At 26.2% G+C, this 23,769-nt stretch overlaps 1 protein-coding gene across 7 annotated transcripts in view; it reads right to left on the bottom strand.

Moving 5' to 3' along the window:
• LOC117177852 (dystonin) overlaps positions 1 to 23,769 on the bottom strand; it is a 454,633-nt gene that overhangs the window by 169,079 nt on the left and 261,785 nt on the right. For 4 of the 7 annotated variants that reach the window (XM_033368868.1, XM_033368867.1, XM_033368863.1 and 1 more), the window contains 2 exons: positions 14,548 to 14,637; positions 9,891 to 10,061 (listed from right to left, as the gene is read on the bottom strand). In XM_033368868.1, the coding sequence (XP_033224759.1) occupies positions 9,891 to 10,061; positions 14,548 to 14,637 (261 nt within the window). Of the gene's footprint in view, positions 1 to 9,890; positions 10,062 to 14,547; positions 14,638 to 17,170; positions 17,231 to 23,769 lie in introns of all 7 variants that reach the window. The other 3 variants (XM_033368865.1, XM_033368864.1, XM_033368870.1) reach the window with 1 other exon arrangement.

The raw sequence follows: 23,769 nt of genomic DNA, 5'->3' as shown, positions 1-23,769 counted from the left end.
TGTTGAAAATTCGTTGTTTTTTTTTTTTTCTGAAAATTTAGCTATTCCATTTTTTATAAATTAAACTTTTTAATTCCACCACTTGGACAAAAACTAATGTATTTCGATGAAAATTCTTATTTTTTTGATAAAAAGTTGAAAATTTTTTTGTGGGTGAAATTAATTTTTTTTTAAATAAAATTATTCCACTTTCAGATTAAATCGATCTTTTTAATTTGAAAATTTATCTCTTTTCGTAGAAATTTAATCTTTTTTTTTATTAAAAATGCAACTGTTTGGTTAGAAGTTAAAGCCTTTTTGTTTAAGAATTCAACTACTTTTTTGATAATTCATTCTTTTTCTCGCTGAATTCAAATGCTCTTGATTAAAAATATAAATATTTTTTAGTCAAGATACCAACGATAATATTTTTCAGTATAACAATTTCGTTGAAAATTTAAGTATTGTGTTTTTTAAATGAATTCAACTGTTTTTATTTTCCAATAACAATTTTTATCAATTTAAAAATCAACTGTTTGATTATAGATTAACTGTTTTGCTGATATTTTGATTTGACGTGTCTGAAATTGCAAAAATAATTGTTCAGTTTCTGAAGTACCTCAGGGAAATAACATTTATATAAACTTAAAAAACAAATACCCGTGAAAAATAGTTATTAGAAATTTATATTTTGTCTAAAAAATTATTTTTCTTCTCAAATCTAATTATTCGTATTATTATTTATCATCAGCATTCAATTTTTTTAAATTCAATCTGTGATCAATATTTCACATTTTACATTAAATTAAAAAAAATAAATTCTACAGATTTCTTGTTATGAATCTCAGAATATAAATGCGTACACAACTTGCGGAAATTGAAACGTAAACGTCCACCTACGCATACAACGTACTTCTCCGGTTACAGTATTATTTTCTAGTGTGCACCGGTCTTGGCGGTATTTACTTTTCATTCGCCGCTCGGATCACAGTCGCCATCTGTTTTAAAAATCATGAACCACAGCCTGCAAACTGAGTCGACAATACAGGAATTTACGACTGAACGCAAATAATGCCGGTAAGGAAGGAACCTTCAATTTTAAAATACGATTTTTTTAAAGCATTTTTTTATTTTACCTAAAATAGGAAGTAATTTTTTTACACATATTTTTGTTTAACAAAAAATTAATCTTTTTACATGGCTGCCATTTTGTTGGTTATTTTTTGACCTGATTATAAATGGCCAGAGACGAGGCAGAAATTAGTAAAGAAAAGTTATATATTAACTTTTTGCGGTAATGATGTGATGTAGATCCACTTTTTAAAAGAATTATAAGTAAAGGAATGTTTAATTGAAATTAGGGAAATCTAAATATGAATTTTCATTAGTTATAACAATCTAATAAACAAATTCCTAATCAGGCCATTTTCCAATAAAAATATATTGCTTTTTCTAGTAGAATAAAGTGTTCATGAAAAATGGAACTACGCTGTCATAAGTTGGTATTAGACAACAATTGTGCATTACTTAAACATATTTAATAAACAAATGCATCATTCGATCAGTTTTCAGCAAATAAATTGCGTTTCTTGATCAGAGTCAATTAATACATCTTTCAATAAGGGTAATTTACGATAGATTTTGTGCTTTTCAATAACAATGATTCATGATTTAAACAAGTTAATTAAAGAAAGAAATATTTCTACCATATTTCAGTAGATAAGTTTTATTTCTTTAACAAAATCAACTACGAGTCTCTCCCAAACCTTCTTCTGGTATAGGTATTGTGCCTTATTAATAACACTCGATCATTATTTTAAGAAATTTAATATACGAATGCACTATATTGTACTCCTCCTCTATCACAAAAAGAAAGTGATTAAGGATTAAAAAAGGATACACTGAAAAATAAATTTCAGTTGATTATCCTGAAAAAAAATGTACATGAAATTTGGTCAGCGAAAAATGTATAATTTATTCTGATCAATAAACAAATTCATATGCAACTTTTTTCAATTTTAACTAAACATTATTTTCATTGCATTTTCGTCACAAAAAAATGTAGGATAAAAGTACTTTATTATCGCAAATAGAGAAGGTATAATAGTTGCTCAATAATTTGTTTACAAAACTGTTTAAACTTTTCTGAAATATCGAACCTTATAATAATGCACCATTTCATAGATTTTTTTTTGAAACTTACAAATCGAATAAAAATTGAAAATTTTCATTTTGAATAAATGTTACAGGCTTAATTTTGACCTTAAAAATATTTTTTTTCTCACAAATTCTAAAGGAACCAAGGGGTTTTTAAAACTTACCTTGCGTCGCCACCTCTGCGGCGCAAAAGGGGAAAAAAGTATTAGATTTCTTAAACTAGTCACTATAATAATGACATAATAAAATTTTCATTTTTTATAAATTTTCATTTTTATTTTTTTGAAATCGGGGGTTGAATTTTCAAAAAATTTTGTTGAAAAAGCTAATTTTGATTATATAAAAAGAAAATAAATTCCAATTTTTTCCGGACTTTAAAGATAACAAAAATTAAATTCCTCACATTTGAAGAGCCTGTTTCATAAAAGAGTGAGGCCATGAACTATTTTTTATACAACTCTTGGAATATTTATTTAAAACTAAAATGTAAATCTCAAGCATCATGGCATTGAGAATAACAATTTTCTGTGGTTTTTTAACCACTAGCAAGAAACTAATTGATTCTTCAAGTGATGAGTGCGGTGACTAAATCAACTTTTAACTTCTTGAACTTCGACTTTTGAATTTAAAGAAAAGTAATCAATCAGTAACGTCAATATAAAAATTTAAAAAAATTATAATCTGGTAGATAAATATAAAACAGGTAAGGTTCAGCAGAGTATCAATTTACAAATTTCATTTAATTTTCGTCTGACAATAGAAATTTAAAAATTGCGATTTATTGAGGTATTTGCAAGATTTGGAAATTATTGTTGATTAAGCGAAAGAGTAATCAAACTGATAAGGAAAGAATGCAGGTAATACTTTTCATTATCATTAAAACGAATCTGAATTATTTCTCTAGAATTTTAATTTTGCAGTGTTATAAAAATAGAAGGTAAGTTATAATCATTGTTAAAAGTCAATATAGAATTTTTTTTTAATATATAAATTAAATTTCAAATATGTCCATACTAGAAGCACCAAATAGTTGAATTTCTAACAAAAAAAACGAACGTTTAAACCGAAATAAAGAATTTTTAATAAAAGTTAAATTTTTAAGAAAGAAAAAAAGTTGATGGAAATTTTGGAATTTTCAACAACAAAAATATTAATTTTCAACATAACTGTTCATTTCCAACAGAATATTTGAATTTAAAAAAAAAAGAAAAGAATTTTCTGCCAAAATAGATAAATTTCTAACAGAAAAGTTTATTTCTTAAAAAAATAGTTGAATGTTCAAACCAAAAAATTCATTTTTTACCAAAAGAGATGAATTTTCAATAAGAGAATGCAGTTTTGAAGCTAAAAAGTAGAATTTTTCTGAGGTATTTGACTTTTAAACCCAAAAGGATTAATTTTCAAAAAAAAAAAATAATTTTAAAGCAAGAAAAATGAATTTTTAACCAAACAGTTGAATTTTAAACAACAAAAAACACACTTTCAACAAAACTTGAATTCTCAACATAGGCAGAACAAAATTGAAATAATTTTTAAGAAAAAAGTTCATTTTTAAACAAAAAGTTGGTTTTCAGCCAAAAAGATTTAATTTTTGCAAAAATAAATGATTTTTTAAATAGATTTTCAACCCGAAAATATGGATTTTAAACGAAGAAGTTAATTTTGAACCAAACAGCTAAATTTTTTACTAAAATAGTTGAATTTTAATCCCAAAATTTAATTTTCAACTAAGAAAATTAAAATTGTACTAAAAAATACGAATTTTCAATAAAACACATGCATTTTCAACCAAAAATAGAATATTTAAATATTCAGTTCAAAGAGGTAGGTAGTTGAATTTTCAACAAATAAAGATTAATTCTGAAAAAATCTAATAGTAAATAATTCACTTGAAAATTCTCAATTTCGAATTTTAAAAAATTAATTCAACCTAAACAAACGAATATTCAATCAAATAATTGAATTATCCACAAAAAAATTAATTATTAACCAAAATGTTGCGTTTCTATAAAATTATGGAATTTTCAATTAAAAGAGATAAATTCTGAACCAAAAATATAAAAGTAGACTTTTAAATGATATATTCAGTAAAACGAATATGTTCAACAAAACAATTGAAGTTTCGACAAAAAAAACGACTTTTTAACAGAATAATTTAATTTTCAAGAAATTAATTTACTTCTCAGTAAAAATAACTAATTTTGAACTGAAAATATAATAGAAGACTTTTAAATTAAAATCAATTAACTTTCAAATAAAAAAGATGATTTTGAACAAAATAATTACATTTTCAAACAAATATTAGAATTTTTAACCAAAAGAGGTGGGTTCTAAGCCAAAAATAAAATAGTAGACTTTTCAATTAAAAAGTATGAACTTTTAACCAAAAATAGTTCGATTTTCTTATAGGGTTCTATTAATTCAGTTCTCATTTAAGCCAAAAGCGACAAAAAAGGGGAAAAAGAGAAATTCTTTGAAAAGGGGGGGGGAAGACGGGAACAAGAGAAAAACTGTAAAGTCTGAAGCCTTCTTTGGGAATACAAATGCAAAACAATTCAAATTTCAACATGTATTGCATGATTCTCTTCCATAAGGATATCAAATTAAAGTCCCAAAAAGAAAAATCTTCATAGAGAAATCGACGAATGTTGTCTAGTCTTGAAGTAAATGAGAAAGGAAAGTGAGGTTTAAGAAATATAAAATAATGAACTTATCACCGGATATGGACAGATAAGAATATCAATGGAATGAACTCATGACAACCGGTGACTAAGCCCAAAGAATTTTCAACAAAATAGATGAATTTTCAATTAAAAAGTTAATTTTTCCCAAATAGTTGGAATTTTTTTACAAAATTAATTTTTTTTAAAGCTATAAAATTACTTTTTGTCGAAATTGTTGAAATTTTTACAATGCCGATTAATTTTTAACCAAATAATCCAAAATTCAAACAAATATAAATAAATAAAAAGATCTCTTTTTAGACAAATAGTTGAATTTTGAAATAAAAAAGGTATTGTTACATTCTTAATTGATAGAATTTATTTTTTACTAATATATAAATAAATATGTTTAACTAAAATTATGCATCTCTAACAAAAAAATAAATTTTAAACTAATTAGTGCAAATTTCAATCAAGTGGTTAAATTTTCAACCAAGAAAATTAATTTTACAATCGAAAATGCAATAGTTTAATTTTAAAAAAAGAAGATTAATTTTCTTACAAAAAATACGAAATTTTAACAAAATACATAAATTTTAAACGAAATAGTTAATTTTTAAAATAAAATAGTTATTTTTTAACTAAAAAATTCTATGTTTAAGCAAGAATCTTCATTTTCCACAAAAAAAAACAAAATTTAAACAAAATACATTTAGTTTAAAATAGACATTTTTTCACTAGAAACTGAACAGTTAAATTTTCAATTGAAAAATAGTTTTTGATCATTAAAGAAATCTAATTTTCAAGAAAGTAGTTGAATTTGTAACAAAACTATTTTTAATTGTAATAGAAAATCTTCAAATATGAAAATGAATTTTGAACGAAGTAGTTAAATTTTTAACTAAAAATGGAATAGTTAAATTGTCAACTAAAAAAATAATTTTCAAAAATATAGTTATATCTTTATCACAGGAAATAAATTTGCTTCTAAAAGAGTTGAAATTTTCACTTAGGAAGACGAATTTTCAACCAAAAAAAATTTAAGGAAGAAGATAAATTAATTATTTAATTTTACCCGTAATCAATACATGTTCAATTGAAGGAGATTGTCTACCAAAAAGACCATTTTTAAAAAAATACATAGTTTTTCACCTAAAAAGAATTGAAGAATTAATCAATGCATTACATTTTTTCGAAATTATACCATCTTAAGCATTTTAAAGCATTTTTAGAGCTAGACACTTTAAAAATTTATTTTAATTTTAATTAATTTAATTATTTTTATTTTAAATGGTTTAAAGATTCTTAAAATGCTTCAAAATTTTATTTGAAAATCTTGAAAAACTTACATATCGTTTTACATTTTTTCAAATTTCAAATATTTTTTTATTTTTCTCAAAACTTCTGAACATTTTTTAAAATGAGTCCACTAAAATTTTGTATAGATTTTTTTTAATATGCTGCAAAATAAAAAAAATGTCCATAAAATCTTCCACATTAATTTTTGATAATGTTGTCAATCTTTCTAAATCTTTTTAGATATTTTCTTAAAATAAAATTTTCAAAATAAAAAATCATTTGCAATTTTCCTATGCAATTTTTTTTTATTCTTCTAAATTAAAAAATCTGCCAAAATCTATATTTGGTTTCCAAATAGTTCGTGGACTATTGGAATTGGAATTTTGGTACGAATAGCTGGATTTTGTCGGTACATGTAGACACTTCGTTTAAATTATAAATTTTTTTTTCAAATAGAACCATTAAAATTGTAACTTCAAACGTTTAGTTATTTTGTTTAGTCTTGAATATTTAATTTATAATTACTTATTATGAAAGAACTGTCCGATATTTCTTAATATTGAGTAAATACCCTTTTTCTTAATTAAAAACTTTGAAATTGAATGGTTTAAAAACGGAGTATTTCAGAATGAAATAATATTTGAAATTTAATAAAAGCCTAGGATTATAAGTATATTAATTTGAAATTATTTAAAAATTGAAAATAGTTGATAAAGTTTCAATCGAGGTTTTCACTTGTTTAAGTAAATAGACTTACCAACAGAAACAGTTTAATTTTTAAGGTTAAAATCTGAAAATTCTAAAATTCGAATTGATTCCGAATCGTCTTGTAAAATCAATTATAATTTACTTTTGGAATTTTTAAATAAAATTCAATTTTAAAAATACTTAATATATGTTTACAGTTGAACAACCAAAAAGGTTTTTTAAAAATAAAAAATCTTTCTTTTTAAACACTTATAATTTTTAATTGTTTAAGTCTTTAAAACGGCATTAACAAAATTTTGAATTAAAATGTACACTTAAAAATTTTTTCATTGAAAATCTTTAAATAATTATTTAAAAAACAGTTGAAATTTAATCTGGACAGGTTTTTTTGTCTAAAAATGTGTAAAATTCCTGATAAAAAAATGAATTCACTGTCATTTCCAGGTTTTCTAGGTTTCTCGGTCCAGCGGCCACCCTTATGTGGATAACTCCACCTTAAAAATGGACAACTCGAAATTGAATGTGGATTACTCCGGAATACAGAGAGTAATCCGGATTACATTAATTACTCAGTGTGAAATCTGAATATAAAAATTCGACTAATCTGATTTAAACTAAATTTAGAAATAAATTTCTGGATTCTGGAGCACTTCCGTTTTCGAATAGAGAACAAGCCGACAGCCGACAGACTTGATTGAATTATTTGATAATCGCGAATTCCTTGGAGAACCTTGTCAAGTTGGATGATCCGATAATTACACGACGACCTGGCTTGAACACTGGTTGCCTTCATAGACACGTAACTCGGTTAGTCGGCTGACTTTTTTGTACGTCTCCTGTAAAGTGCTCGCAATTCTGCTTTCTGTTGTGAGATAAAACTTACGGGTCGTTGAATTTTCAACAAAGGAAAAAAACTGCCTTTAGATCTAATACTTCGATTTACAATAAATAGTCGAACTTCCAAACAAACGAGATGAATTTATGACCAAATAATTGCATTTTCTACCTTGAAAGACGAATTTTCAACCAATAGCAGTTGCATTTTAAACCAAATAGTAAAATCTTCAAGACAAAAATAGGAATTGTTTAAAAGACCGTTGAGTTTTCAAAGAAGACAGACGATTCTTCAACAAAGCAGTTTGAATTTTCTAAAATATTATTTTTTTATAGAAAACAGTAGAATTCTCAACAAAAGAATTAAATTTCCAACAAAATAGTTTAATTTTTTACCATGCAGTTTACTTTTTGACCTAGAAAGATGAATTTCCAAGCCAAAAAGACGAATTTGATTAAAGGCACTTGAATTTTCAATTCAGAAGAACTCATTTTTTATCGATAAAAAACGAATTTTCAATAAAACCATTAAATTTTGGATTAAACAAAATAAGAAGAATAAAAAATTGTTTAATTTTTAATAATATAATTACATTTCTACAAAATAGCGGGATTTTCAACTGAAATCATGAATCTTTAACAACGAAAACTCAATTTTCAACAAATATGTTTAACTTTCAAGCAAGTAGTTGAATTTAGAAAAAAAAATTGTTAAGAAAAATAAAATAGATTAGATTTTAACTAAGAAAAAAATTTTGTCATAAAGAGCTGAATTTAACCAAAAAAGAAGAATTTTTAAGAAAATAGTTGAAAATCCTCAATCAGACCAGGTTAATTTTTAACCAGTTGCACTTTTAATTAAAAAAATATATTTCCATAAAAAACGAATTTTCAAACAAGAAAGATTTTTTATTCGAGATAGAAAAGAATCTCAACAAAAAGAGCAATTTTCTACAAAACAATTGAAGTTTCAACCAACAAATATGAATTAAAAAGAAAAGTGTTAACCAGAAGTTCAATCGTAAATGGTATAAAAAAACTTTAATTTCAACCAAAAGAAACAAAGTTGAATTTTTAAACAAAGAGATGCATCTTGAACTATTAAAATTAATTTTTAACAAAGTGACTTAACCTTTAAACGATTAGTTGAATTTTTAATCAAAAAGATTAATTTCCTATCAAAAAGAGGAATTTCCGACAAAATACATCAATTTTCAACCAAGTAATTCAATCTTCAACTAAAAAAGATACATTTTTAATCCACATCAAATAGTTAAATATGCAGTTGCAAAAATTAATTTTCGAACAAAAAGCAACCAAAAAATGTTTTTCGCAAAACTGTTGAATCATAAACCAATAAAATGAGTTTGTAAAAAAACTTTAATAATGTAATTATCAAAAAAAAAATCAATTTTCAGACAAAAATGAATTAGCTACATTTTTAGGTAAAAAAATTAATTTACAAACTAAAAAACGAATTTTCAACAAAATTGCTCAACCCTCAACTAAATATTACAATTCTTAACCACAAGACATAAATTTTGATCCAGAAATATCATACTCTTTAATTGAAAAGAATTAAATTTTAACGAAAAGTAGTTGGATTTTCTCATCCGGTTCTATTAATTCAACTCACAGTAAAGCGAAAAAAACGAGAAAAAGGGAAACATTTCTTGAAAACAGGGGAATTCTTTAAAAATGGGACAAAGAAGGGAATAGAGGAAAGAGTCTGAATTTTTGTTTCGATTTTGCTTTAAAGATTACAGCGATTTTTTTTCAAATTGTGCAATTAGTCGAATTTCACAATTTTTTGCAGTAGTTAAGGTAAAGAAGTTAAAGAATTGCAGAGTGACCACTTTTATTGCCGGAAAAATTCCCAGTAATTTCCTGGCTTTTTTCACTGTTTTACAAATTTTCCGATTTCCCCAGTCCAGTGGCCACCCTGAATTGAAGATGAAAATGATGCTTCTATCCAAGAATTGACCATTCAGGAGGAAAAAATACTAAACTGTTCTGAAAAAATATCAAGTTTAAAATATTCAAACCAACTAGAAAACTTTTTCTGATACTCCCCTGAACGCTGAGCGTTTAACATTCAATTCTGAACACCCTAAAAATGCCATCATCTAAAAATTGTTCCAGAAAACTGGAAGCTTCCAGGATTTTTGTTTGATGTCACTCTCCTTATTTGATAATGTCTCTATTAATTTTTACCGGATTCCTGAAAATTTTTATTCAAAGGGGACTTACCTGGAAGTGGAGAATGATGGTCCAGATTAAACCGAGAGTGAGTTTAGGATTGCCGTCGACGATATCTTCCGCTCGAATATTGACCAGCTTGATTTTCTTGTATCGAAGAAAATCAAGTGCCATTTGCACATTTTGCAGCATGTGGAAACGCATTCGACCCCTTTCCCGAGGCTGAAAAAAAAGAATAGTATAATTATAACTGCTTATGAAAATAAATATAAATCAGCAAACAGCAGTATCTGGGTCGTGATTCTCGAGTCGTCTGGATATCGAATGTTAAGCACAGACGGGCGCGGTTAGAACTTGGATGGGTGACCGTTCATATTCTTACTTAGTCATGTTTTTATTGTGTTTAACTACTTTCGAGAGAGAGAGAGAGAGAGAGAGAGTTTTGACGCCGAAGATGGATTTGGACGCTCAATCTATCACTCGTCTACCGATAATAAACTGTGCTCAGGCGTTTGACTTTTATGTAGTTTTCCACTACTCTGGCCAAATTTTCAGGCGAATGCGAACGCTTCTAGCAACCCGAAAATGGTATGCGTTGAATTAAAAGCATATCTAGTCTGATCTACAAATATAAATTCGAATCGAATTTGTTCAACCAACTCTTAACGTCATTAGCACAATTCTGACGCAAAAGTGAATGCATTTAAGTTAGAAGCTAGATCGTATGCAAAATCGATCAAAACCAGGAATTTAGACGTCTAATTATTAAAAGCAATCTAGATATCTGCAAAGGGAATTAATTCATGCTAAAAGCTGGCGTGCTTGGAAAGACATAGAGGCTTCGAGGCTAATTGGTTTATCAATTTACTTTTGCGAACAACCAGGGCAGCCAAAATACTTCATTTTAAAAATTTCCCTGCTTTTTCCTCATTTTTCCCACACCGCTATTACCCAAAAACGAACATTTTTAATATTGTAAAATTTTTCACATATATATTTATTTATTTCAAACAAAAAGAATCACTTTTCTACATAAAAGATTAATTTTAAATCCAAAAGGAGGAGTTTGCAACAAAGCAGTTGAATCTTTGTAGCGAACTACTCGAATGTTTAATAAAATAGTTAAACCAAAAGAGATGACTTTTAAAAACTGAAAGACGAATTTTAAAATCAGGAAATAGTCCAAATGTATACCAAAGTGATGAATTTGCCATAAAAAAAAGATTTTTCAGTCAAGAAGTTAAAAAAAAACTTTATCCTAATTAATCAAAAATTATTGAATATACGAATTTTCAACAAAAAAAAAGTCAATTTTAAACCAGACATTTGCGAAGACGAATTTTCAACTACAAAAGTTCAGTTTTTTAACAATAAATGGGAAAGTTACATGTGCAGCTACAAAATTAATTTTCCGTCAAAAGAAGCGGAAGCCGAATCTTCAACAAAAGAGATGAACTTTCAACTAAAATAGTGAATCTTCAAAACAAAAATATATTTTTAAAACAATTTTCAACGAATAATATAATAGTGGATAGTTAATCCACAACATAGGTAGCTAAATTCAATTAAAAAGGGCAAATTTTCAACAAAATAGTTTTCGCAAAACTTCATTTTCAAAATTCCTTAATTTTGCTTTATCCGGTTTTTCATTTTTTCGACGATTAGTATTGAAAGACCAAAACCTGAATCTTGAAACATTTTTAAGATAGATTCTTTTATAAACAAAAAATACAATTCAAATTTAGGGTTGGAAATTATCCTGGACAGTTACGGAAATTCTCCGACTTTTCCAAGATTCCTTGCAAAATATACCTGACATTTTCCTGACTAATAAAATACCCTCATTTTTCCCTGATTTGCAGGTTTTCCCTGACCTTCGACCACCTTGCCATTAATACACATAAGAATTAATATTGATTTATATACTGATACAAAATTGCTCTCCATAAGAGATAATGAATAATTTCGCATGAATGATTCAACGTTTTCTGACTATCTATAGGCTTTTTAGTATTTATTCCAAAGGAAAAGGAAATTATGAATCCTGATCGTTTACCAAAGTACACTGAACTGACATCGAAGACAATTAAATTCTGCTTTATACGGAGAGACTTATGGTTACGTTCATTAGCTGCAATTTAACGGATTGTACGTTTGTTTCCAATGATTCTGTGGCAATTTCAAAACCTTATCGTCTCAGTAATTTGTCTTCATTGAGGCGAATAATGTTTTATAAATTTGTGAGATTTGCTTATTTAAAGTTTGAAATATCTTGAAAGAGGCCGAATGAATTGTACGTTTTTATTTTTTTTTTTTAGATTAAACAATCATTTATAAAAACGTTGTTTTGTAGTTTTTTGATTAACAAATACTTTCCTTAAACGTCTGAGAGGAAACGAAGAGTTGAGCAATATATATTAATTAATGATTTAACATCACGAAAAATTAAAAAAATGTAATTATCTTTTGTTATTTTTAGATTAAACAACCATTTTCATAAATAATTAAGAGACAAATAAAATTTATTGTTGAAGTCCATACTCCCTTTCAAATGTTTATGATAATTATTGTAAAATCTCGAAATAATAACATTCAGAGTTTTTTTCAGCATGTTAGAAACTTTAATTAAAGAGTGCAACTTCATAAACTTGGAATTTAGACTGATTAAAACAAATAAAATTTATTGCTAATATCGTTCCTTCCTCTGTAATATTCATATAAATGATTATTTAATCTTTAATCAACAAAGTAAAATTGATTTTATACTTTTAAAAAATTTCTTTGATGCTATAAACATTAGTTAAAGAGCGCACTTGATCATCCTCACGATTACACAAATAACATTTTTTTAAAAGTACTTACTCCCTTTCAAATTTGTATGAAAATGATTCTTTAATTTAAACAACAAAACAGCATCATTTTAACTAATTTTAAACAATTTTGGGACCTTTAAAATATTAATTACAGAGCGCAACTTCATAAACTTTGCATTTATATCGATTTAAACAAATAACATTTGTTTCTAATGTCCTTTCTCCCTCTCTAATGTTTATAAAAATGATTGTTCTATCTTCAAGCAATAAAGTAAGTAAGTCTATCTTCAAGTAACAAAGTAAAGTTGAAAAAATTAGTTAGGGCCCAAATGCATACACTTGACCATCACCCACGATTTCGAATTGAAAAAATGTTTTTTATTTTCGTTCCGAAATCCTAAATAATTAAAAAAAATTTTTAATATTCATGATGGTTAAAACATAAATTAAAGAGTGCAAGTGCATACACTTGGCCATCATCCGCGTTAAAAAAAATTATTGTTAAGAATCTTGTTCCCGCTAAAATCTTTATATAAATGATTTTTCAATCTTCAAGCAATAAAGTAACATCGTACTTAAAACGTCAAAAAATTTCACGATGCCGGAGAAAGCAGTCGTTTTCAACCCTTATAATCTGAAAAATTGAGAAAATAAATCTGAAATGATTTCCATGTTTCCTGCCGAAAATATAATGAATACATGTTGTACATTTTTATGGTAAATGATTGCAAGAAAAATTTCATCCTCATAACTGCCGGGGAAAGCAGCCGTTTTTCAAACCGTAAATCTCAGAAATGATCAAATAATTCCAAAATGTGTTCCATGTTTCTGACCGAAAATACAAGGAATGAGTGTTGTAGATTTTGATGTTGAATAATTGCAAGAAAAGTTTTATCTCTTTAGCTGCCGGAGAAAGCAGTTTAGGCTTTAAAAGCAACTGCTTTTCCTGGAAGTTAAAGGGATGAAACTTTTTATAAGGTTATTTAGTATTAAAGTCTATAATATTCATGTCTCTGAATTTAGGTAGGAAACTTGGAGCACATTTAAAAAAAAAACTATCGATTTTTTGGACTTGGGTGATGAAACCGACTGCTTTCCCCGGTAGGTAGAAGTATGGAACTTTTCTTTACAAATATCTTGCATCCAATCCTAAAAAAATCATACTTCAGATTTTAGATAAGGACATTTTTTATTTTTCGTTTCACATAAACGTTGGGAACTTCAGCTCCATTGTTAAATACATGAATTAAAGAGCCGAACTTCATAAGCTTGAGAATCATACCAACTAAAACTAATAAGGTGTATTGTTAATTTCCTTTAACCCTCTCAAATGTTTATGAAAATGATTATTTAATCTAAGCATAACGAAAAATTCAGAAATATTAGTAACGTCAAATAAAGTAATTTCAGACGATTGGACTGAATTCTGACATTCCTAAACTGATAGTTTAAATTACTCAAGTTGGCTGGTTTTAACCATAATCTAGAATCAGTTGAGGCATCAATAAATACCAGATTCTTGGAACAGTTTTGCGTATTTTATCCCATAAATTCAGGGAATTAGGGGTGTCCCAATTTACCCCACATGTCCGAAATTACCCCGATTGACGGTATTTCAAATAAAAAGTTTGAGCCCTTCATCACGATTTGAGCTTCAACTCTGTCTTCACTCTCATTCGATGAATGAAATTCATCTAATCGATTTCCAGGATCCTAAAACCGATCAGATAAAGAAAACTCGATTCATTCCTGAGGAAATGGGTCATCACTTGTCGGATAAAAAAATGATGTCTGTCACATTATGCAAATATGTAAGAATCTTTTTCTCGGATTGAGACATTCATGCTGAGAGGAATGTAAAAATAAATAAATGAAAAAAAAAAGGTGTGACTTACAAGGTGCTCGCCTGAGAGTACTTCCAGCAGGGAAATGAGGTTGTGCCCGTCCCGCAGGTCCTCGAATAGGTCCCCAACATGTCTGCTTGCCTGAAAAAGATCCCATAAGCACATTAAACGCATGCCATTCCATAAGGATGTTACACAAGGAGCGCGCCACACCACGCCATAAAGTGCCATAAATGTAGATCTAGGTCTCGCGTAACGATCAGCAGTTTCTACGATGATGGCTGTTAACGCCACAAGAAAAATTCCCCCATATTCAACGCCATTAAAGCATGTAAACAAATGATGGAGAGAAACTTTAATCCATTGACGACTGCAATTATGACCTTTATGGCACACTCGGGATAAATTACCATTCTAACGATAAGCCGGCTTTCGGCGCAAGAATAATCAAGTAGGGAAAAACAAAATTCATTATTTATATAATTTGAGACCAACTAAAGCAGGGCTTTTCTTTCGAATTTCGGACCACACGCGAAGCAGTTGAATTTTCAACGAAAAATTATTATTTTCAACAACAAAAATTTCAATAAAACAGCAAAGTCCTGCAGCAAATCCGATGAACTTAAAACAAACAGTTGCATTTTGAAGTAAAAAAAATGAAATTTCGATCCAAAGAGATCTATTTACAAATCAAAAAGGCGAATTTCCAACTAAAAAATATCAACATTCTACCAAAATTGGAAAAGTTGAATTTTCAGTTTAAAAAGTTGATTTTTAACCAAAAATAATCAATTTTAAACAAAATAACTATATTTTCATTCAAACAGATGAATCTTCAACCAAAAATATTAATTTTTAATACATTATTTCAGCTTTCAAACAAGCAGTTGATTTGGTAACCGGAAGAATTAATTTTCAACCAGTTAAAGAAGGAATTTTGAACAAAATAGTAAAATTTTCTACCTAAAAAATTATTTTTCAATAGAAAATGTAATAGTTAATAATTATAAATTTTTTATTTATTTTAAATCAAAAACAGCTGGGTTCAATAAAAAAAAAGAATTTTCAACCAAATAGTGAATTCTCGACCAAAACCAATTCAATTTAATTAAACAATTGCATTTTTCATCAAAAAGATGAAATTTTGACCTAAAGAGATACATTATTAAACCGAAAAGGCGCATTTTCCACCAAAAAACATACAAATTCTACCAAAACTGGAATATTTAAATTTACATTTTAAAAAGTTCATTTTCAGTACAAAAAAAACGAATTTTCAACCAAATACTTACATTTTTAAACAAAGAGATAAATTTTCGAATAAACTTATGAATTTTCAATAATAAGAATTGTATATGAACTTTGAACGAAATAGTTAAAATTTCAACTAAAACTTATACATTTTTAACGAAAAAGATTAATTTTCTACAAAATAGTCAAATTTTTAACTAAAGAGATACATTTTTAACTAAAATGATTAATCATTAACAAAAAAATCCATTTTCAACCAAGTTTTAAAAAAATCAACTAAATAGTAGAATTTTCAACTAAAAAAATTGCAATCGAAAACAGAAAATTAAAGATATTAAAAAAAAATCTTAATGAAAAAGGTAACAGTTGATAGTTCTACATAAATCATTTTTATTTAAAATCAAAAACAGTAGAATTAAAAAAAAAAACAAATTTTCAGCCAAATAATTAAATCCTTAACGAAAACAGATTAATTTTAAAGTAAGCAGTTGCATTTTCGAGCAAAAAAGATCAAACATTTACCGAAAGAGATGAATTTTCGAACAAGCAACATTTTTCAGCCAAGAAAGAAATTTAAACCAAATCGTTGAATTTTTAATAAAAAATGTAATTTTCAATTATGTAATTAAATTTGCAACGTAAAAAGACAAATTATTTTCGTCAGAAGATTTGAATTTTCAACCAAAAAAGTATAATCTTTGAACAAAATTGTTGCATTTTCATCAAAATAATTAAATATTCAACCAAATAATAAAAGTTTTTTCCAAAAAAAAAAGATAATTTCTCAACCAAAAAGAATAAGCTCAACTAAAAATTTTTATTTTTATCTTGACAAGACAAAGAAGAATAGTTTAAATAAACATTAAAGTTCATTTTTAGTACTTTTAAAATATTTGGTTAAAAAACTGAAGAATTTGCTAAGAAAATAAAGTTCATTTTCCACTTTACTTTTTGATTTTGGACTACGAAAAATTGTAGGCCCTGAACTGAAGATACTTTAAAAATGAAAAAAAAAATAAAATTGGAATCAATGAGAAGTTTATCCAAAAGAACTTTTTTACAGATTAAATGTCTAAATGGTTAAACGTTAAAGTTATTCAAATTGTTTAAACGTTTAACCGCTCAAGCGTGAAGCACTAACTTTGGCGTTTCTTGTTTAAATACTTGTTTACGAATACTTGTTTAAATGAAAGAAGAATTTGCATTGGAATAAAAAAAACTTCCTTTAATCAAACAAAGAAAAGCCAGCAAAATATTTCTTTAAATCAAAGAAACTTTTCTTTGAATGAGCTATAATATAAATTTCTCTTTGGCGGAACGAATTTTTTTTCCAAGCATAAGGCATTTTGCTCAATAATATTCACAGCATCTACAAACAACAACAACATGCAAAAAAAAATTCTTCAGGGGACCTAGAACTTACAGTGGGAGAACAGCATGGCTGATTGTTGACAACCACGCACACGTGAAGACAAGTGTATGCCTGAAAAATTGAAAAAATTCAACACAATTAAAAAAAAAGATAATAAAAAAAGAAGGACCAAGAGAATGTTTCAAAACAATTTCGTTTCTATCTTTCAATTAGAACTGTTCTCATTACAATTTTTGCTGCTGAAAAAGAACATCTGCTTCAAAATTAGGCTTCCTTGAATTCTTGTGATGAGTGACATCACATTGATAACATTTTTAGAAAAAGAAAAACCAGAAGGACCATAAGAGAGACATTGCGTTACAGAATTAAGAGCATCGTTGTGGTGACTCAGACTGAACACTCAGAAAATTATTTACCTTGAATTAAAGAAATCATTTCTTTAAGATCATTTTTTACATTTAACTATAAATATCTTCAAGGTGAAGAAAACCATTTTAAATTAAAGACAACATTTTTGTGTAAGTTCGTAAAAATGTCTTAAAATCTCGCAACCTAAATTGAATTCCTTTGACATCATTGAAAGAATTAGAAATCAGTTGAAATACTTGAAAGTACATTGAAAATAAAATAAATAATTAAAAAAGAATGAAAATCTGGTGAAATTCTTCAAACCTCTTGAAAATGTACTAATGACTTGAAAGTCTTTGCAATCTTTTTAAATAATTTTAAATATTTAAAACCCTTTAACATTTCTTAAAATTTCTCCATACCCCTAGAAATCTCTCAATTTCGTAGAAATAGCTTGAAATAAAATTTAATGTATTCCCTCTCTGGAAATTCGTTAAAATCCCTTAAACTCATTGGAAATCGTGCAAATTCATGAAAATAAGTAGAGATAATTTGAAATTTATTATTGAATATGAATTAAATAAAAAATTTCATTGAAGTTTTCTAAAAAAAAAACTTAAAAATGGTTTTAATCTTGTAAGATTTCTTGAAATGCCTTAAAAGCCCTTTAATCTTTGGAATCGCTAAGAATCCATTAAAATTTAACTTAATTTATTTATTTTCCAAATTTCCTTAGAAATTCCTTGGAATATTTTAAAATACTGAAAAATATTTTTGAAAAATACAATATTTTGAAATTCCTTGGTATTATTTAATGCTAGTGAAAATTCTTTGTAATTTTTAAATTATGCTACATTATTTAAAATCCTTTGAAGTTTTTTGAAATCCCGTGAAACTATTTAAAGTCTTGAAAATTCTTATTTCTAATATTTGGAAATTGTTTGATATTTTTGAGTCCCTTGTAAATGCTTTGAAAACTTTTGACATAGCTCAAAATATTTAAAATCGTTTAAAATCCCAATAAATCACTGAAATTCATCGAACATTCCTCGGAATTTTTGTAAATCACCTAAAAGAATTCAAACCCATAGACCTTCAAATGACTGAAACCAATTACAAATTGCTTTGAATCTTTTAAAATGCCGTAAAATTTTTCAAATTATTTCGAATTTTTAAAAACTCCTTCAAAACGTTTTTTCTATTGAAAAATTTTAAGAATCTATGGAATCGCGAAAAATACTTATGAAATCGTTTAAAATTCTTTAAATGTAAATTAAATTAAACTTATTCATTCATTAATAAAGAGATTATATTTAATTTATTTTACAATTTTATCTAAAAACTCCTTTACATCTTTTAAAATCTTGTAAAATTCTTTGAAATCCTTTACAAATTTTGTTTATATTTTGAACTCCTTCGGAACCCTTGAAATTCTCGGAAATGTTTGAAATCCACTAAAATCCCTTTACATATTTTTAATCCCTTAAAATACCAAGAAATCATGAAAAATTTCTTCCATATATGTCTATTGAATAAATCATATTCATTAAAGTTCTATAGAAAAAAACTTCAAAATCATTTTAATCTTGTGAAATTCCTTGACTTTAAAAATACTACAAAATTCTTTTAAATTCTTTAAAATTGTTTAAGTCTCTTGAAATCCTTTGAAATATTTAAAAATCCAATGAATATAAATTAAATTTAAGTTCTTTAAACAAAAAACGGTTTCAAATCCCTATTTAATTTAATTTCCAAAGTCCTCTAAAACTCCCTTCAAATATATGGAAATCCTAAAAAATTTGGAAATCTTAGAATTCCTTTAAAATCTCTTGAAATGTTTCTATATCTTACATAAGTCCTTGAAATTTCTTGGGATTTATTGAAATTAAAATTTTTTTTTTTAATTCTGTAATTCGTTTGTGGTTTCTCTATTTGTTGTGTAAATCAAATGGAAATCAAAAAAGATCTATACTATATAACATTGCAGGAGTAATTAGCACCTTTATTTTTTTTTTCTTTTTTTTTAATACAAAGTAATATGCTTTGAATCAAATTATTTTTTCATGAGTGGACGTCTGGGCAAATTTTGAGGGTGATTGTATGCAATAGGAATGAAATTAGAGATAATGGACTCGCAAATGGTTAGTTTGGGTCGAGACGATGCTACGAGGGTCAATATTGTTAACGGCTATGCTAAAAGCCTTCTGGTATGCTTCTCGCTAATTATCTTATGGTGACGCAGAAAAGAAATGAAGGAGTTCCTCTATAATATGCCAACAATAATGTTTCATTACTAAAATTGAAGCAATCCTTCATATTCTTTTTTTATCATTTAATTCAGTAATGTTGACACTAATCTTTTATAATTCAGAATTCAACATTGTTTTATTTTTTATCCTTTTCCGGAAGAAATTTCTATACTTCAACATTTCCGCACCAAATAAATAAATATCTGATCTAAAATTGTTAATAGTATATATTCAAGTTCAAAATTCCCTGAGCATTCCCTGATTTTTCCATGGCTTATTTTTCATTTTCCCTGACCATTGATATTTCATGACCGAAATTCTGTTCTTACAACATTTATAGGATATAATCTTTTATAAATGAAATAAATAATTTTAGTTTTAAATTTAAAAGAATTTAAAAGAATTAAAAACAATTTGAGCCCTAAGGCTTCAATACAACTGAAGTTAAATTATAAAGAATTTAAAAGAATTGGAAACAAATTTTAAATACAAAAAAATCGTTTTATATCAGTAAAATTGATGTAAATTGAAAACAATTAAAAAGTATGAAAAAATTCATTTAATTTAGATGGTTTGAAATGAGTATAGAAAAATTCAATTCAAAAGAATTTGATGACGTACGTAAAAATTGAAGTTGACTTTGTGCGAAAATTTTCAAAATCCATTCAGTTGAGTGAATGTATAAGAATTAAAATGAATTCATAAAAATAAAGTGGATTAAGAAGAATTAAAAATAATTTAAAAGAATTTAGCATAAATTAACACAAATTCCGGGTGAATTCTACATAAATTCAAATGACTTGCTAATACAAAAATCAATTAAAGTCTCCTTAAAATCTTTAAAAATAGACTAAATTATTTCATATCCATTGAAATCCCATTAAATTACAGAAATCAGATTTCTATAATTTACTGGGGTTTCAATGGATATTTAATATTTTAGGCTGTTTTGAATGAGTTTAATAACAAATTTCTTGCAATGTTTTAAAAAAACGCAAAATAAATAAATTTCTTTAAAATCCCATTAAACCACTGTAAACAATTGAAGATTCTTTGGAATCTTTTAAAATAACCAAAACAATTTCAAATCTTTTGAAATCGCTTAAAATTTTTTGAAGTCTTGAAATTTATGTTGAATTTTTAAAAAATACCCTAAAATCTTTTAAATCCTTTGGAAAGCGTACAAATTATAGAAATATTGAAATAATTCCTTCGATTCTTTTAAAATACCCTACAAAATTTAAAATCCATTAAAAGCTTTTCAAATTTTTCAAAGATTTGATGATTTCCTGGAATTTAAAAAAGTACCTCAATATCTTTAAAATGTTTTGAAACCCCTTAAAAATATTTAAATCTATCTAAAAAATTTTAGAAACTTTTAAAATACCCTAAAGTATTTCAAAGGAATTCAGGAAAATTTAGAAATAGGTATAGATCTAAATTCAATAGTAAAACAAAATTGAATAAATATTAATTACTTTAATTATTTAATCAATTAATTAAGTAACCCATGGGTTAATTCACAGAAAGAAAATTAAATAAATTCACTTATCAAAAGCTTTAAATTTGTAAACTACTCAAATTGATCAAGATAAAAAGGTTTAATAGACATTACATTATGTAATTTTATGTTTGATGTTTTCTATATAAACTTACACGCTTTAAAATATTGAAATTTTCTACGCAATCCATAATTTCTACAAAAATTCAAGAAAACTTAATTTTCAGTATTCTTCTATTTGAATAAAATTTATTTTAGAATATCGATGACAGAGAAAGATAAGTTTTCCGAGTCGTCTACAACTGAAAAACAAACTTCTTCTATTTCCGAGTTACCCTACCCAGGCAGAAAAATTATAAATAGTTTACACATATTGGAAAAAAATAATTTATAATTTTCATTTTGTTTATACAAAAAATGTATAAAGCAAATGAAAATTATATATAATATTTTTAACTGTACCATTTTCCGCCTGAGCACTCTGCATAATTACTCTCTTAATTAAGTAAGTGATATAATTAATTAAAAATATAGAGAGGGCTGAATTGTAAGGGTTTATACCTTGACGTATTTCCAGTGCTGGAGGAAAGCATGAAAAAATTAGAAATAGGCATAATTCACTATTATAATACATAAAATATAGTTACAAATCTGATTAAAAAAACGACATGGTAAATGGCGTGCGTAAAGACTTAATTGCAAAATACGCTTTCGATTCAGCTGTTACGGAGAGCGCATGATCACTAGATAGTATACGGGTAATTCTCTACATACAGGTCATTTTTTAAAAAAGAAAATGGTTTATAAAATTCTTTTAAGAATTTTGTTAAAAAATTGTTTCCCAATTTTATTTAAAAAATGTTCACTATTTTATTTTTAAAAATGTAGCCATTTTCTTAAAATGCTGTCATAATTTTAGTGGGATATCATTCGATATTTAGAAAATTTAATTAGCGTGATTTTTCACGAAAATAGGAAAATACTTTCTAGTAACTAAGACTTTCAGATGAATTTTCAACAAAGAAAGATGATTTTTCAACCAAATAGTTGAATTTTCAAAAAATAAGAAAATAATAATTTTAGAACAGACAATTCCATTTGAAACCGAATAGATGAATTCTTAAGTAAAAGAGACAAATTTCTAACCAAACAGTTAAATTTTCAAACATAAATGAGTTAAATTCAACCAAAACTTATAATTTTAAACTAATTTTAACATTTTTATATTTATGTTTATATATAAGAAGACGAGTTTTTTACAAAGCAGTTAAACTTTTTAACCAAAAAGATGATTTGTTTTTACAGATTAGTTAAATTTTCGAGAAAACAATGAAATATTAAACAAACAAAAATTATTTATCAACCAAAAAGTTGGATTTACCACCATGTAGTTAAACTTCAAACAAAAGGGGCAAATTTTACACTAGGTGAATTTTCAATAAAAAAAATATTAATCCTCAACGAAAAGTTTAATACCTGATATTTCAAACAAAAACTATTTTATCTTTAAATGAAAAACAATCGAACTTAATGAAAAAGATAAATACTCAACAAAAAATAAATTATTTGATGTTTCAACCAAATTTTTCAAAATTTTAAATCAGAAACAGTTGAATTCAAACAAAAGACGAATTTCTAAAAAAAAAGAGTAAAATTTTAAAATAGTAAAGATTTTTCAGTTAAGAGAGAAAAGAAATTTCAACCAAATTTTTAAATCTTCGATTCAAAAAGACGATTTCTCTAGAAAGCATTTGATTTTTGAACCCGAAAATATGCATTTTTTAACCAAAAAGTTCATTCTCAACCAAACAGTTGGATTTTTTACGATAAAACTATAATTGCCAACAAAAAAAGTTGAATTTACAACCAAAAACATACATTTTGAACCAATTTGCTAAATTTCCAACCAATAATTGAGGTTAAATTTTCACTTAAAAAAATAATTTATAATCAAAATGGAACGAATTTTTAAATGAATAGTTAAATTTTCAATAAAAAAGATGCATTTACAACTAATAAAATAAATGTTTAATTGTTTAATAAAGTAGTTTATCTATTAAGCAAGCAGCTTCATTTTTTACCAAAAACGACGAGCTTTCCACCAAGTTTTCGATTTAAAACCATACACTTTTAGCCAAAAGTAGATTAGTTAAATTTCCAGTTAAGAAAATTAATTTTCAACTAAAAAAACGTATTTTGGACCAAATAGATGAATCTGCAAGCAAACAGTAGAATTTTCAAACAAAAGAGAAGAATTCCAAAAATATAATTCTTATTATTAAGTTGGCGATAATAAAATCGATTTTTTATTATGAACCATGTTATGAGACACTAAAATAAATATTTGTGCTAATTCTGATTACAACAAAATCAATAGTTTTGAACATTGTCCACAAAGGAATCGGTCATGTGTGAACATGCGACAAGCGCTTTTTTGGGCACTTATTATTATTATTATTATTATTATTATTCCACCATTAAGCCATTTCCCTTTCGGGGTAGGCGTGACTCACTCGGCAGGGGAAAGGAGTAGTGTGTGGATGGGATAGAGA

Source organism: Belonocnema kinseyi, chromosome 8 (genome assembly GCF_010883055.1).
Source record: "Belonocnema kinseyi isolate 2016_QV_RU_SX_M_011 chromosome 8, B_treatae_v1, whole genome shotgun sequence".
NCBI classification, from domain to species: Eukaryota; Metazoa; Arthropoda; class Insecta; order Hymenoptera; family Cynipidae; genus Belonocnema; species Belonocnema kinseyi.
The sequence above is the reverse complement of the archived record's forward strand: the minus strand, read 5'-3'. Positions and strand labels throughout refer to the sequence as shown.